Below are 15,792 nucleotides of genomic sequence, written 5' to 3' on the forward strand. Positions count from 1 at the left end.
TATACAATATATAATTTGTTAAAATCCTCTTACCCCTGATTTGTACATGGATCTAGTTTAGCATTTATCTGTCGGTATTTGCAGACCAGAAGATCTTCGAGTTCCATTTGAAAGATTTGGACCAGTAAGGGATGTGTATCTGCCAAAAGATTATTACACAGGGTGAGGTTTTTGCATGCTCCAGCTTATTTTCAGTTTTACTCTGCTTCTTCCATTTTATTCCAGTTTTCAAAATTAATCTGTGTATGTGTGTGTGTGTGTGTGTGTGTATGCAGTTGTGAATTTGATCCAGCTATAGCAGTTAGCATTGCTAGTTCTCATATACCTGTTCTATGTTATTTCTTTCCTTTTTTTGGATATTTGATCATGGTGCTTGACAATGGTATGGAGAAACTTGTTTCTAGGGAGGGAGGTTATGATTTTCCTGTCAAGTCAATTGTTTTATGCTTTTCATTGTGAATTACTTTTTTAAATGATTTGTCAGGGGGTCTGTTGGTTTGAAGTTAAAACAAGCCGAAGCCCCGATGAAGGCATACTGTTTTGCATTGCCTAAATTATGGGTCTCCTCAAGGGTGTTAAAGAGTATTGTTCAATTGAAGAATGTTCCTGTATGAAGTGAAATTATATAATTCACACATCAATAGAAGTTTGATGAGGAAGAGGTTGAACGTCAAATTGAAGGGTGATTGCATGAGAAGATTTTATTTGTGGAGCAACGTTGATTTCAAGTCCATATATTTACAAGAATGTGAAGAATTTTCAAGTCATTGCATTTTTTGAAGTTGCTGTACATACTTGACCATAGAAGGAAAGGTCAGCCACTAAGCTTAGATTGCTAACTGCTTTTAAGTTGAACTGGGTGTACTTCTTGTGAAAGTGCACTCTAGTTGATTTATAGGTAAGGAAGGCATACCAAGTAAAATGACATTGCAGCAACGTACTATGCTGGAATTTATTTTTTGAGAACTTCATATAATTCTCCACGTCATCCACAAGTTGTAATTTGCCTTATTTTAGATACTTTCCATGAAGATTCAGTGCATCTCCTATGCAGGGAACCTCGTGGCTTTGCATTTGTGCAGTTCGTGGATCCTTATGATGCTACAGAGGCTCAGTATCATATGAATGGACAACTTTTTTGTGGGAGAGAGATAACTGTGGTTCTTGCGGCGGAGACCAGGAAAAGGCCAGAAGAGATGCGTAACCGATCCAGGTCAACGAGGTACATTGTATATCTTTATATATTCAATTCTGCTTAGCAAATAGTCGTAGCAAAATATTACTGAATAGCCTCGTTTCTATTTGACCCCATTTGGTTGGCGGGGTGGGGATGAACAGTAAGATAAAGTTGAATGATTTTCCCAATGAACAGTGTTTTTGTGTATCTAGTTGGCAAACCATGGAGGGAAAACAGGAAATTTTGTAATATTCTGCAGTCTTTTCCACCTCACCTGCCCTAAAATCCCCATGGTCATTTCTTGCTTGTGATCAACTCGGATAAGGAAAAATGTGTGAAATATGTTGGGTGATGCTGTAGGGTTCTATTTTAGCTACTTAGGAGTGAGTCTCCTAATTAGGTTGGAACTCTATTTTCAGTGGGAATTGGATTGAATCGAACTGATTTTTAAAGGTCGCTGCTCCGTATGCTTGCTGGCCGACAGCTTATCTTCTACCTCTTTCCTGTTTGAAGCAGATTTCAATCACTCCTTTCAGGTGTCATCTCTTCTTAATCCTTATTCATTTTCTATTCTCCCTCAATTTTTTCTTCTTTCCACTTCTTTTCTCCTTGTTTCTAGTTATGGGCGGATACCCTGTTTTCCAGCCACTTTTGAATTATCTATTTCTTGTCATTTCCTCTTCTTCATTGTTGCTTAGCTTCTTCTCAAACTTGGCAGTTAAGATTCTGTTAGTTTCTATTGATTTCTGGTCCCATACCTGAGATTAAACTTCCATATATGGCAAGTCTGAACCTATTCTCTGTTTCTGGAAATATTCAGTTGCAGATCTATTGCACCAACTGGAGTCCCAACAACAATAACTCAGCCTTATCCCTAACTGAATGGGGTCGGCTACATGGATCCTTTAAAAAACAAAGTAAGAGGAATGCAGATTACAATGAAGAAATGGGATAAGAAAAGTAAGTAATGTAAAATGAACAATGAAAGTAAGAAGAAGAGGATAGCCCAGGAAATCAGGAAAATCTCAGCTACATAGTGTCGATAACATGGATCCTTGCCCTCCAAAAGGCTCTGTCTGAGGTCATACTTGGCTCAAGACCCAGACTAAGCATGTCATTCTTCACAACCTCAACTGGAGTCCCAATAAAATAATATTTTCTGGCTTTAGAACAAATATCAAAGCTGGGCTATGGCAGTCCCAGAGTTCCAGCTCTGTTGGATTGTGTCTAGGAGGTTACAGCTCCCTTAAGAAGTCGGAAGTCCCTGCCTAACGTTATCTCTTCGCCTCTAATTTCTGTGTCGAGAGGAAGTGGAGGACAGATTCTGTTAATTGCTAGGAGGGACAAAATCTCTAATAATAACTCAAAATCCCCTTCATACAGTAACTTGTTTCTAATTTATTTCTATTCTGAATTGAATTTCCAGAAAGATCCTCCGCCCTTAACGTTGTATACCAAAATCGAAACCGACTGCATAAAACCGTAACAAACCGTACTGTTACAATTTCGGTACAGTATGGTACGAGAAAACGGTTTTGCATTTGGTACAGTACGGTATCGGTTTCTAAGCTGAAACCATCGGTATGCACCGATACCGGACCGTTTTGGAGGGTAAGATTGTAACTAAAGGGATATGAAATTGAAAACAGAAAACTGGAAGAGTGGAAAACCAAAACCCTAATGCCTAATCATCATTGATTCATCCTTTTGGCCTTTTCCCCTTCCTCGCGGCTCGTTGTGACTCTCTCTTTTTCTGCTAAGTTGTGCCCTTTTCCTCTCATCTCGCTCTCGCTGATCTCTTCCGCTAATCCCTTTATCTGTTTCCTCAGTTTCTGCGTGACTTCCATGGGCAGAACTTGGCTACAGATCATCTCCACGGTGTGGAACCTTGACTCTGTCCTTGACACGGAGAAAGGATCGATGGCTTGAGTGGCGATGAGGGTGTTTTCGTAGTAGAGCTGAAGGACCATGTAATTGAAGTCTACGCTTACCTTTTTTTTTGGGGGGGGGGGGGGGGCACAAATGTGACAGTTGAATAAAACGCATGTGGGTCTCCAAGATCGTGAATGGGAATACTTAGAGCATTATCCAATTTGTTCTAAAAAAAACTATGCCATTCTGTAATTTTTTTTAAAAGTAGAGACAATGAGACATAGTTTTACCTATTGAGTCATTGGAAGGGAAATGGCTTCAGTCGCCGCAGAGCAGCATGGTTTCAGGTTTCAGCAACGAAGGTATCTGCACAGGGCAAGCATGGTTTCAGGTTTCAGCAACGAAAGTATCGCCGCAAGGAAGGGAAATGGCTTCAATCGCTGGCGCTGCTCGGAATTTCCTCACTTCCTTCGTCCTCTCCTCCTCCTCTCTCTCTCTCTCTCTCTCTCTTTATTTGATCTTTGGTTTAGTTGTTTTAGATTTCACACTTACCTTCTTGTTTAAATTGGTGAAGAGGGTGAGATCAGCGATAAGCAGAGAGTCTGTGTCGATGTAAGCTGCATTGAGGAAACCATACCATATATATTCCGTACCGAATCGGGATTAGAAATATACATATTATGCAGTACGATATTAGTATCTGGTACCTATTTTCTGTACCATACCGTATTACCAAAACTGTACCGGTTGACACCCTTACTTCCAATAGGGTCCCAACTATGCTGAAAAACCTTCAAAATTGCCACACTACAAAATTGAGTTTTTGTTTACTCCGGTGGGTCCACAACGATCTAATTAGGGTTTGAAGCCTAGATTGCATCATTGGGATTTGCTGGTGCAACTATTCCTGGCTGTGAGTCTCTCTCTCTCTCTCTTTCCCGCCCTCCATGTATCCCTAATTTAGAAGACAACAATGAACACAGAAAAAGTAGAAAGGGGGGGGGTTTAATCAACAGTTCCGAGGATGGTCATCAGAGGAGAATATGCCAGATTTACGGAAATACCAGACTTGCAGAAAGGAATTATTGAGAGAGATCAGGGGTTAGTTAATGGAATCAGGCGAAGGAGAAGGTGCTGGATTTGCAGGGATATGAATGGGGATTCATATACCTTCAATTTCCCAATTCTGTTTAGTCCTAACATACTAAACTTCATTTGCAGAGCTTTTTGCAAAGCAGGATTTTCTCCTGATTTTATTAAAAAAAATTTCAGTCTTATGCTTTCAAATTCGGCCGTGGCAGAATTGCCTTGGACAATTGCAGCAACTGGAACAGCCACTGGAGGAGAGGGATCTTCAAATGGCGTATGTTGTAAACTTGATGGGAACAACTTTGGTAAATATAGTTATAATTAAGGGTAGACTCGTAGCTATCCCACACTGCCAACCAGAAAAACTGTGGGAATGTGTGCAACTTTTCCTCACTTCACTATCCATGTCTTCACACTGCAAAACACATGGATCCCCACTTTTTTTCCATCCAACCTTTCCCTACAACCGAACAATGTCTTTACAAATAATTGCATGCCCAAATGTTTGATATGTTATATTTCCTTCTGAACATTTTCTTGGTTGTGCTACATACAGGGGACCTTCAGGTTATGGAGGACAGCGATCATCATACTACGGTAAGCTTGAAGTCTACTGGGTGCTTTCTTTTAAAACCTTCATGAATATTTTTTTTTTGGGAGTAATAATTAGTTAATGAATTTGTGAAATTGCTTTCAGATGTCTGTATTCCTTTCGAATAATAGAGTTTGTTTAACTATATTTGGCATGAAATAAGAACCAGCAGTTCCATTCATTTCTTGGAGTCCAGTGAGGTTCTATGGACCTTTATCCCCTGAGGTTCGCTGACTGGTACGGTTGTGCGGTTCCTCTCATAGGGAGGGCTGAAATGACCATTCCACCCCCTGACTGAACACGTCCACCCCCCTTTTATTAGAGGCACTAGGGAACTGTACCGGGCAGGGGAACCGCAGGTGATAAAAATTCGAGGTTCTATCTGGCCACCTAGAGATAGTGAGGCAAGCAAGGTTCAAGGTTTCGATTTCAAGCATGGTTTCGACTAGGATTGAAACTGAAATATTTTACAGAACACGGAAAATTTTGGTTGAAACTTGGAAGATTAAGTAAGATTGATTGTTTCGAGGCCCAAATGGCCAAATTAATCTCCAAAACTTGTAGGAAACACTATTTTAGGCCCCTTAAACATGGTGGAACCCCTAAATTGTAAAAAAAATAAAAAATACACCCAAATGGTAGTTTGGCTTTGGACCCTGGGTTTGTAGTGTACATTGTAATACTCTTTTTGGACAATTACTTATTTTTTTTGAAAGGTGAGTTTCAAGTAACACCCTAGAAAATCACCCTCTATGAAGGTAATTTTCCTTGCCTCCTGATAGATCCTTATTAAATTTCATATAATAGGCATAGTTTGCTGTTCCCTGTTGCAGAATTTTTATTGGGTTTGTCTTTGATATGCCAGTGATGAATGATTCATGGTGATTCCCCCATCTCCATGCCCTATTGATTACTTAAGCAAAGGGACTTCTGTTTAAAACTCACAGAACACCAAAAGACCAGCAATGGTTTATGGAATTGAATGTTGGGAGACAAAGAAACAACAAATAAAGAAAATTAGTGCTTATTAGTTAAGGATGTTTGATAGATGATTGGAAATATTAGAAGTAAGATAATAAATTACAAAAATTCAAGGTGATTTAGGACTTGTCTCTGTTGGGAGAAGAAATTTCAGTATTGCCATTCCTGACAATCAGAAAGTTTGGAATCCAACCAAACATGATGGTATTGAAGGATAGTTATTTGGTGTGGTGTGGGTATTTGTATCAGCGACCACTGGATTGGGCTGGAGGTATGATCCAGATTAGAGGTGTTAAAAAGACCGAGGATAGACTGAAAAATGAATTGGGAATGTGACCTTCAGCAGGAGGCACACTTTCTAGCTGTATATTTACTTTCTCAATTCAGTGAGTACTTTCATCTGGAATTGTTTTACCCTCTTCCTTCCCTCCTGAAAGTAATGCTTTTTACGCCCTATATGCTTCAGGACGTTCCCATTCCCGTTCAGTATCCCGCTCACGTTCCCCTCGTTATGCTCCACCTTCTAGGAGTCGATACCGTTCGAGGTAAGCTGCTTAGATTTCAGCTGAATTGCACCCCTATTACTGTGAGATGGAGCTGAAGAAAATGATGCATTCTCATTGATTTTGTTAGATCCTATTCTCCTGCACCGAGGCAGCGAGGTGGCTACTCCATTTCCCCAAGGACAAGGCAGGCAGATCGCTCTAGATCACCAAGGGATCTTCCACCAGAACGAGATGACCGCTTGCAGAGACGGTCGTATTCACCAGGTTATGGTGATGCTGACAGAGATCATGAGTAAGATTTCAACTGAATTGTACTCCTTCTAGTGCCAACATATTACAGTCGTTCTTTTCTGGACTGCTTGAGTAGTGGTTGGTTTCTAAGCTGCATTGATGATGCATGAGTAGTCATCTCATTGGTTACATTCGTGAAGGCTGAATTGTACCCCTTCTAGTGCCAACATATTACAGTCATTCTTTCCTGGACTGCATGAGTAGTGGTTGGTTTCTAAGCTGCATTGATGATACATGAGTAGTCATCTCATTTCTTACATTCATGAAGGCTGAAGACAAGCTGTTCCTCAAAGGCTGGATCTACTCTTTTCTGCCATCATAATTTTTTCTGTATTTTTTTTTTTTGCAGTAGTTTGTTTCTGCAACTTCCTTGATGGCCTTAGTTGATTATTTTTTGTGATGTATTCATTTGCCATGCATTGGTTTCAGGAAGCCTATCTATGATGCAGAGGGAACACAAGTAGGTTGGAGATCTCCTGGAGGTGCGTCAAGATCACCATCTGGGTCACGATCGAGGTCTGCTGACTTGTCACCCAGACACAGCAGATAAAGTAAAGGCAAGTTGCAGAGCAAGACCACCAGTCTAAGCTTCTTGTTGATTGTTTAACTGGTGTCTTTCACTTTTCAGTTTTCATACACCTTATGACATGTTTTTTGTGGTTGTCACCTTGCAGCTGGAGGAGGTTCTTCTCTTTATATTTATGTGCAATTGTAGGGAAAGTCCCCATGGTTCCGTTTCTTGCGTCATGGGAGTCCTAAAAACACCCAGTTCTGCTTTAGGCCGACATATATATTCTTTTTTTATATTTTTTGGGAGGTGGGGGTGGGGGTGTGTTGAACTCATACTTGAACCTTACTGTGTTGCTGTAACTAGGTGTTGAAAGAGGATCAAGGATGAGAACCATTTCGATCTCAACATAAAGCCTTTTTGGCTTGTACTTGTTAAACCTTACTGTCTAGCTTTGGCTTGGATATATATCCATTTGGTCTTAGTACGCTTACAATATGAGAGCTATTTCGAGCTCAAAATGTGGGTTTATTCAAATTGCAGCTTTACCATTTGATGGCAGTTATGAAATCTAAAGCAGACCGGCTATATTAGGTGGTCTGGTATAGGATTTACTGTTACTGATTTTATTTACTCAAACGACTTATGAGAACCAGTACTCGACTGCATCTGCTTTGCAAGTCTGCGACATTTTATGAAGTGTATAATACTTTTGGATGCCCAAATAACTCAGTTTGCAGGCTAGCAGAAATTGTCTGGTCATGGAACGGATACCTTCACAGGGTAGGCAATAGCTGGTCAACATGTCTAGCAAGACAAATGGGCCAAATAGTTCTGGATAGTTGATGTGAAATTAAACGACTTTTTACTGATTCAAAAATCAAACGATTCTAAGCATTCTGGATAGATAATATGAAATTTGACCACTGTAATATGTTTCGGTCACAAGATATGGCCATAGCATGTCCACAAGTCTATAACTATATGCGTTTCAGACGCAGTTGGAGCACAAGGGAAGGACCTTACATTAAACCCGACTGCCCTACTTTACACTTGATAACGGAAAGATGGTCTTAAACCTACTATTCTTTCAGAGGGAAAAAATCCATCTCACAGCTGAACAAGAACTAGTCTCACCAAGAAAGGGATGTTGGATTCGTGTATCACAGACTTTGAATATGGTTAAAGATGCAGAACAAGAGAACTACTACCACTAATAGCCGATATTCATCGGGCAGCACAGAAAGGTAACCAAGAAAACGATGTTAGACATGGGGTTACATATTTTAGATCCTTGGATGTTGGATTCATGTATCAGACACTTTCATACGAAATCCACTCCCTCACCCAACCCCCTAAATCCCTTCTTTTTCTCTTTCCTCGATAATATCCAATCAGTGTCGATGATGAGAACCGAGACAAGCAAACAAATCCATACAAAAGAAACTTAAAAAGGAACACATGTGAAGCTAGTGGAATCATCATTTCTAGGATAAAAACGAAACGCCAAGTGACATGCATGAACCGGATTAGTAGAGAAAAGTATATATTTAAAAAAAAGTATTGCAATGTATGCAAAAAATCAGCTTTCCCACACCCTCTGCTTCCTTCTTCCGAAAAGGGCCTACCCCGCACCTTCCCCAGATGACACGGAACCTTGCTATCCAAGCTGACCAATCAAATGTTAGAGACTTCTTGGTGAACCTCAGCTCCTAATTTGCTCATGTTCTTCATATTCCAGACACAACCACTATTTTACCTATCGCTGACTTCAAATATATTAGCCCAAAAAGAACTGTACATTAATCGAACAGATACAGGTACATTACATTGTGCAGTACTTGGGACCATGGTGGTCTTCCACTCCCAAACCATCTGAGGTGAACTTCTCTCACTAGGAAGGATTACAGGTGAATCGAGTTCCTGCCTTTGCTCTCAAGCGTAGAGGGGTGAAGCAGATGGCCTGGGATAAGAAGCCTTCCCATTAGAAGCTTCATTTGCACTTCTTCTTGAACGCGACTTGGGACCACCTGTGGGGCGGCTCTGATGGTTTGGGTGGTTCCCATTCTCAGCACTTACATCTTTGGAGTCTTGAAGCTGCTCCAATGCTGCTACCACCTGATCCATGTCTGGCCTTAACTTGGGGTCTGTGGACAAGCATTGGAGAGCGAGGGTTGCTGCTTTCAGGGCTCCACTCAATGAGTACTGGCCTTCCAGACGTGTGTCTAGAACACGGAAAAATTTACGTTTATTTGTCAGATAAGGCTTGCCCCATTCAACAAGGTTGTGCTCTCCAGATGGCCGGTTTTTATCTATAGCTCGTCGGCCAGATAACATTTCCAGGAGAACAACTCCAAAGCTGTATACGTCGCTCTTAGCAGTTAGATGACCTAAAAAAGAAGAAACTCAAACTGAGATCAAAGGAACGATATATCAGACTGATCTGAGCTGGAAGTCAAAATGTACAGAACACATGTATGGAAGAAATGCCTCATTACAGTTAAGATATTCAATGCTAGGGGAGAAGTCTAACCAAACAGACTAAGATTTGCAGATCATGTAAAGCATGGGAAATACAACTTGTGTGAGCACACACATAGATCGATCATGCATTTTCAGCAATTCCACTAGACGTCACCTGTATTCTTGGACAGGTACCCGCGTCCAAACCCAACCTGGTTTTAGTCTGGAAATCCTTGATTTGACCTGTCTTTTCTGAGTTGCATACTTACATTTGCAAATTTGGAAGCCTTGGTATGGTATTGAGACGAATTTATCCAAATGGGAAAACCCCAGCCTCACTCAGCTTCATAATCAGCCGGCATTTTGGGGGGGGGGGGGGGGGGGTTGTTGTTTGAACACTGGTCTTCGTTCTAGTGTGGACTAAAATAGAGCAGGTCCAGCTCATCAGATGGGTCAAAAAAAGATAGTGACACTTGTATTAGGAGCTCATTCCAATCCACAATCTAGACCTAGCTTCTTCTATAGCTTTCGCATGACGGGAAGTTTGTGAATCCAATCATTAAGTTTATCCATTTTATGAAGGTCGAACTCATCTCTTGCAATTTGGTCTGCATGTTATTTACTTAGAAAACCATGTCATACCAAAGCTGAGTCAGGCTGGGGTTTCCCTATTTGGACAAATTGGTCTCAATACCATACAAGGCTTCCAAATGTGCAAATGTAAGTATGCAAGTCAGAAAAGACAGGTCAAATCAACCATTTCCAGACTAAAACCAAGTTGGATTTGGACACAAGTACCTGTCCAAGAAAACAGGTGACATTTACTTACAAAACCATGTCATACCCAACTAGTTTCAGTTTTTCTTTTGCCTGCCATAAAATCAGGCACATCAACTGCCACACCAACCAAAGAACATAAAAATAAAGTGGATAGACGCCACACAAGTCTACAAAAATCAGAAAACATTTTAGAACTGCACATTGACATGCATATATAAAGGCAAACAAAGACAAGTGAACTGAATACCTGTAGCCAGGTACTCTGGAGCTGCATATCCATACGTCCCCATGACCCTAGTGGACACATGGCTCTTATCACCAGTTGGACCATCCTTCGCTAAACCAAAATCAGAAAGCTTTGCATTGTAGTTCTGCGATTTTAATTTCCAAAAACTAAGGGTTAGCTAGTAATGGTCTAGTAAAATCAGTAATAATATTTGAATCAATTAAATGCGATTCCTAGATTTCATACCGAATCTAAAAGAACATTGGAAGTCTTGAAATCCCGGTATATGACTTTTGCTTCGGCACTATGAAGAAATTCAAGCCCCTTTGCAGCACCAAGAGCAACTTTCATGCGGAGGTTCCAAGAAAGTGGTTGGAAGTAAGAACCCCCTGTTCCAGAAACAGCTAAATCCATCATTCACGGAAGGATAAACTATTGAGTCGACTGGTGTTACAAAAGTTTCTTTGTGAAGGAATGATTGTCCCCAAAGCAAAAAAGAAGGGAGGGAAGGGTGGGAATTTGTCAAGTTAATAGTGAAGAATATTAGGAACTCACTCCTGAACAGATGATTCTCCAAACTTCCCCGAGGCATAAATTCGTATACTAACAGTCGGTGTTCATCTTCTAAGCAGTAGCCAATCAATTTTACAAGGTTAGGATGATAGAGTTGCCCCAAATAATTAACTTCTGCCTGTAGAGTTACAAGTACCATTCAAAATTAAATAAATCTCCAATCTAAAAAGTTTAATATTTCATTGCATATAAACAGCCTGAGATTTGCAAGAAAATAACAAGTGAGAGGCAGACTCAACCAGGATAACACAATACTAGACAAGCATCATCGAGTAGTTAAATCTCAGTGTATATAGAATCCTTGCATATTCAGATCTACCCACCATTATTAAAGCATAAATATATGATTCCAAAAGAAAGATGAATCAGATCTCCAAAAAATGAATCACTCACCAACCATTCTCTGTGGCCCTGGAAACCTTCTTGGTTGAGCCTTTTGACAGCGATAACCACGCCGGTACCAGGCTTGGTAGCCGTGAATGAATGTTCATCTATCCACCCCTTAAAGACCGAACCAAAGCCGCCTTCTCCCAAGACGCTATCAGGTCGAAAGTTTCTAGTGGCCATTTTGAGATCACTAAAGGTAAAGCTCTTTACTTTGGAAGACTGCAAAATCTCACCTTCACTCCGAGGGGTTGGAGGCACGGAAACAGAAGAAACTTTGCTACTTGCACCACTCAGATCACCTCCTTCTTTGCTACCATATTTGGAGTTCACCCCTGCAGGATCAACGAGACATTTCATATATATTTGGAAAAGGAAGTAAGAAAAATTTATAATTTGAGATGGAAGAACAGCAGATGTCACAGAATAACACTACACCAGGAATTAATTTCAGTTATGTATCACGATTACATCAGAAAATTGTCAATTAAAACAACAAATGCTCTAGCCGCAACAAACTCGCGTTTCCTCAGAAAACTAACAAACTAATCTTCCACAGATCAACCATTTCAGTCAAAAACAGATACTGGGACGGACTCCAAGATTTCCAGTGAAAACAAGTGAGCTTACCAGAACAAAACCGTCATTTCGGGAAGAAATGGTGCGAAAATCTAACTGAAAAACTACAACAAAGATGATCAGGAAAAAAAAAATGCAACGGATAAAGGGACGGTTAGGGGGAAAATTTCCAACTCAGACACGGTAAAAAAATTGTTCTAGTTAAACACCAAAATCGCAAGCTACCACCGAACTGAACCCGGACCGCAGTGGAATTCGGAGTTTCATCAACTAGACACACCGAACGAACAAAAATCCACAAGGATCCATCCAGCACAAGCAGGGCAATGGAAAAAACAAGCAAATTAAGCGCGTTAAACCGATCAACATCCGCATTGGAAGCCAAAAATATTGCTGCAAGCAGCTCGAAAAAAGCAACGAACATTCAGTAAATAAGCACCTGTGTGGAGCGGACTCTCAGCGATTCGAGCGCTCCAGCAAGCTCCCATGGAGACAAAATACAGAAGGATGTCTCCTCTTTTTCCGACTGCCTCCTATCTAAAGATCGGTAGAACTAGAGTTTCAGGTGCAGAGAATTTGTTAAGAAAAAAACCGAATCAGGTCCGTGAAGCAGAGCAGATCTAGTGTGAACACAAACTTTTGCCTGTAAAGATAGGTGACATCCACAAATACAGCTTCCCCAATTGACTGCAGGAGAGAAACTTCAACTGAAACACCAAATCGAACACGAAAAAGGAAGACAACAATCGCTTCCTCGTCACAAAGCCGAATCCAGAGATAAAAAGGAACATTTAAGACAGGGTAAAACTTTTTCGTGTATAGGTTTCGTTAGGTTGGGTTTCTTGGAAGCTGGTTTAGACCTTCCGAAAGGCGAGGTTAGTTCATAGTTGACTTGGCTAAAGCTTCGTTTCTATTCTTTCCAGCTTTCTGCACACACAGAGAGAGAGTGTGAGAGCAAGAGATGGCATTAATGGCGGGTTGGTCCCGCTTAAGCTTATCCGTTTTATACTTTTTATACCTTATAGCCGCTCTTCCTTTCTCTTCTCGCCCGCCCTTACGGAAAACGGACAGTGTTGCTTTCTGACTGTTGTGCTGTTCGACCGTCCGATTGGCATATTGTTGGGCCATTCCAATTCGGTTTTGTTCTGCGGCTTTATTGGGGGTTTACATGCTTAGCCATCAGTTTTTAGCTCAATATCCAAATACCAAAATCACCCCCCCTTTTCGAATATTCAATGAGGCTTTTTGTCCCGTGCATAAATCTCTTCCCTTTATTTCTTTTGTTTATTTACTTATTTAGAAGCAAGAGATCACAGCTTGATCGTGTGACCATGAACTAAATTGGATCAATGAGAGCATGCATAAGAGCATTAATATGGATCATTAATATAGATCAAGATGGTAGTTTTGTGCGTTCTTGTATCTGGGTGTATGATCCACTTGATATAGGAAAACGTTGTTGAGGTTCCACGCGATAGACAGAAAAAATAATCTCACATCGAATATGAATAAGGATGTGAATGGGTTAATTGGTATTTGGACACCCTCTCCTTAACAATTAGCTTTTGAAGATGAATTCTACCAAAGTCCCTAATAAGTGGTGTTAGAGCCAATACCGATACCATAGTACAAGAGAGAAATAAAATGGTCAATTGTATCGGTACTAGATCAATTGTGTCAATCGTGACCAATACCGATACTATAGTACAAGAGAGGGTTAAAACGGTCAATTGTATCGGCATTAGATCAATTTTGGAAATGCCAATTGCAATCACCTATAACACCCTTAACAATCACTCTCTGCTTCTTTATTTGTAGGAAAATTTTTTTAGAACTGCCATGGGATAACCCCTGTTTCTATTTCTGTTTTTTTCATATGAAATAATGTTACTACTCTCTTACCCATGTCTAATTTTAATGAGCGGTGGTATAAGACTATAATAAGCATCACACGTAGGGATGTAAACGGATCGGATACGGATCAGATGTGATCGAAGCTGAATATTTTCTGACCGAATACGAATATCTCTAAACGGATTTGGATGCAGATCAGATTCAGATTTTCGATCATCCATGTACATCTCTGCCTTGTGTAATCTGGACCTTCTTCTCCCTAATGGATACAATTCACTCTCAATCCATATATCTTAGATCATGATTCTCTTTTCATCGTATTCTAGAACATGTTGAATCTTCAAAAACCCTTGAAATTATTATTTACTTAATTTTTTATTATTAAATATTCAGATTTTTTTTTCAGACGAATTTTAATTGAAGTATTCAGATTTTTTTCTAATATCTCTAAATGAATACGAATATCCATAAACAGAATGGATGCGGATTCAAATTTCGATTATCCATTTACATCCCTAATCACACGAATAAAGATTAGAAGGACAATTTTGTACAGAGAGGGACAGAGACCATTTCTTGTTTTTTTGGTAAGTGACAGGGAGACCGTCTCCGTTGGCTCAAGCTTAATTTGATTCACGGAGCATGCATAGATTTACCCTAATAGTCAATGAGTCAAAATTTAAGAATAGAGTACGATGTCTCCGATTCGACGATGCCAGCTGGATTAGAAAAGGTCCATGCATGGACCTCACCTAAGACTCAGACGAGGGAGGCAAACATGCATAAAAACACGTGCCACGAGCCCGCGAGCAGGCCAGCGAAGTGTTTGTGAAATTGTCTGAGAGAGAGAGGGAGAGCCTGGAAACTCGGTGCGAGAACCAGGGAGGCCCAGAAAGTGGGCTACCTGTGCCCTTTTTGTCTTACCTGAAATTTGGAAACATATTACATAGGACTGGATTTGGACTAGGGACGGAAGGCATTAGCCTAGAAAAGAAGAAAATTTTGGGATCGAACTCCCTCTACCGCACGGGGTGCGCCGGAAGATGTTCGGTGAATTCCAGAGTTCGACATGTGGCCAAGGTGCTGTTCGAATGAAGAGGATGACTGTACACCATCAAACTAGATGCACATGCGACGGAGAAAAGGATTTCCAGTTTGGTGGGGTGCATCCATCCTTGACCACGTGTCGAACTCTAGAAGTACGTAGACATCTTCCAATGCACCCCCGCACCGCAGAGAAGCTCGATCCAAAAATATGTGAAAGGAATGGAATGGAAACGCTTTAGCCAATCGAAGTCCTATAAATTTTGGCATAGTAAATACTACATTAATTATAATAATCCCAAATATTACATTCTTCTTTACATCTTACCAATCCATCCTAGAGTATAATATTATATAATGGACAAAGTTTTCTTTCACCACACGGTGATGGTTTAGCTTCAACTACCATCATAGGGTTCACAAATCCCTATAAGGTTTTAGTATGTTCTTTAAAATGCCCTCAGAACATACCATGCAAGCATATGAAAACTACTACAGTTAATGGATTCTCATTCATGGTAATTGAAGAAAAACTCGATCCTTATACAATAGCCCATTAAAAGTTCTATATATATATTTAACTTTCATGGAAAAAAAGGAATAAAATTAAAGATTTTTCTCTTCCTTTTTCATGATACTCTCTCATTTCTCTATTATTTGGGTTCTTATTGTATATGAATTGTAAAACGTGTCCTCCCATGCTTCCGTTGATTTGGCACGAAAAATTCTATTCCATACCAATAACTTGTGGATATCTTTTTTGAAAGGTAATTTACCTCATTGGCATATTTTCGAAGAAAATCTAACCAATGGATATCTAGGAAATGGTTTGGGGTAGTCATGTGTAAAACGATGGGCTTGAATTCAATCATA

At 40.2% G+C, this 15,792-nt stretch overlaps 2 protein-coding genes across 7 annotated transcripts in view; one reads left to right on the forward strand and one right to left on the reverse strand.

Moving 5' to 3' along the window:
- LOC122650197 (serine/arginine-rich SC35-like splicing factor SCL30) overlaps positions 1–7,250 on the forward strand; it is a 70,744-nt gene extending 63,494 nt beyond the window's left edge. For 3 of the 5 annotated variants that reach the window (XM_043843529.1, XM_043843530.1, XM_043843526.1), the window contains 6 exons: positions 85–162; positions 1,055–1,222; positions 4,695–4,735; positions 6,178–6,256; positions 6,345–6,509; positions 6,938–7,128. In XM_043843529.1, the coding sequence (XP_043699464.1) occupies positions 85–162; positions 1,055–1,222; positions 4,695–4,735; positions 6,178–6,256; positions 6,345–6,509; positions 6,938–7,058 (652 nt within the window). In that variant the 3' untranslated portion in view covers positions 7,059–7,128. Of the gene's footprint in view, positions 1–84; positions 163–1,054; positions 1,223–4,692; positions 4,736–6,177; positions 6,257–6,344; positions 6,510–6,937; positions 7,129–7,182 lie in introns of those variants that run through there. The other 2 variants (XM_043843527.1, XM_043843528.1) reach the window with 2 other exon arrangements.
- A 1,471-nt stretch (positions 7,251–8,721) lies between these two features.
- On the reverse strand, positions 8,722–12,723 carry LOC122652520 (receptor-like cytoplasmic kinase 176). 2 transcript variants are annotated; one of them, XM_043846284.1, is made up of 6 exons: positions 12,461–12,723; positions 11,452–11,777; positions 11,041–11,176; positions 10,732–10,874; positions 10,507–10,630; positions 8,722–9,406 (listed from the first exon to the last, which is right to left on the reverse strand). In XM_043846284.1, exons 1-6 carry the CDS (start codon positions 12,507–12,509, stop codon positions 8,952–8,954), a joined length of 1,233 nt encoding a protein of 410 aa, XP_043702219.1. In that variant the 5' UTR covers positions 12,510–12,723; the 3' UTR covers positions 8,722–8,951. The 2 variants fall into 2 exon arrangements, with proteins under 2 accessions (XP_043702219.1, XP_043702220.1); XM_043846285.1 differs by lacking the exon at positions 12,461–12,723 and adding an exon at positions 12,073–12,165.
- Positions 12,724–15,792: the final 3,069 nt, after the last annotated feature.

The sequence above is a fragment of the Telopea speciosissima genome, chromosome 2 (genome assembly GCF_018873765.1).
Source record: "Telopea speciosissima isolate NSW1024214 ecotype Mountain lineage chromosome 2, Tspe_v1, whole genome shotgun sequence".
NCBI lineage: Eukaryota > Viridiplantae > Streptophyta > Magnoliopsida > Proteales > Proteaceae > Telopea > Telopea speciosissima.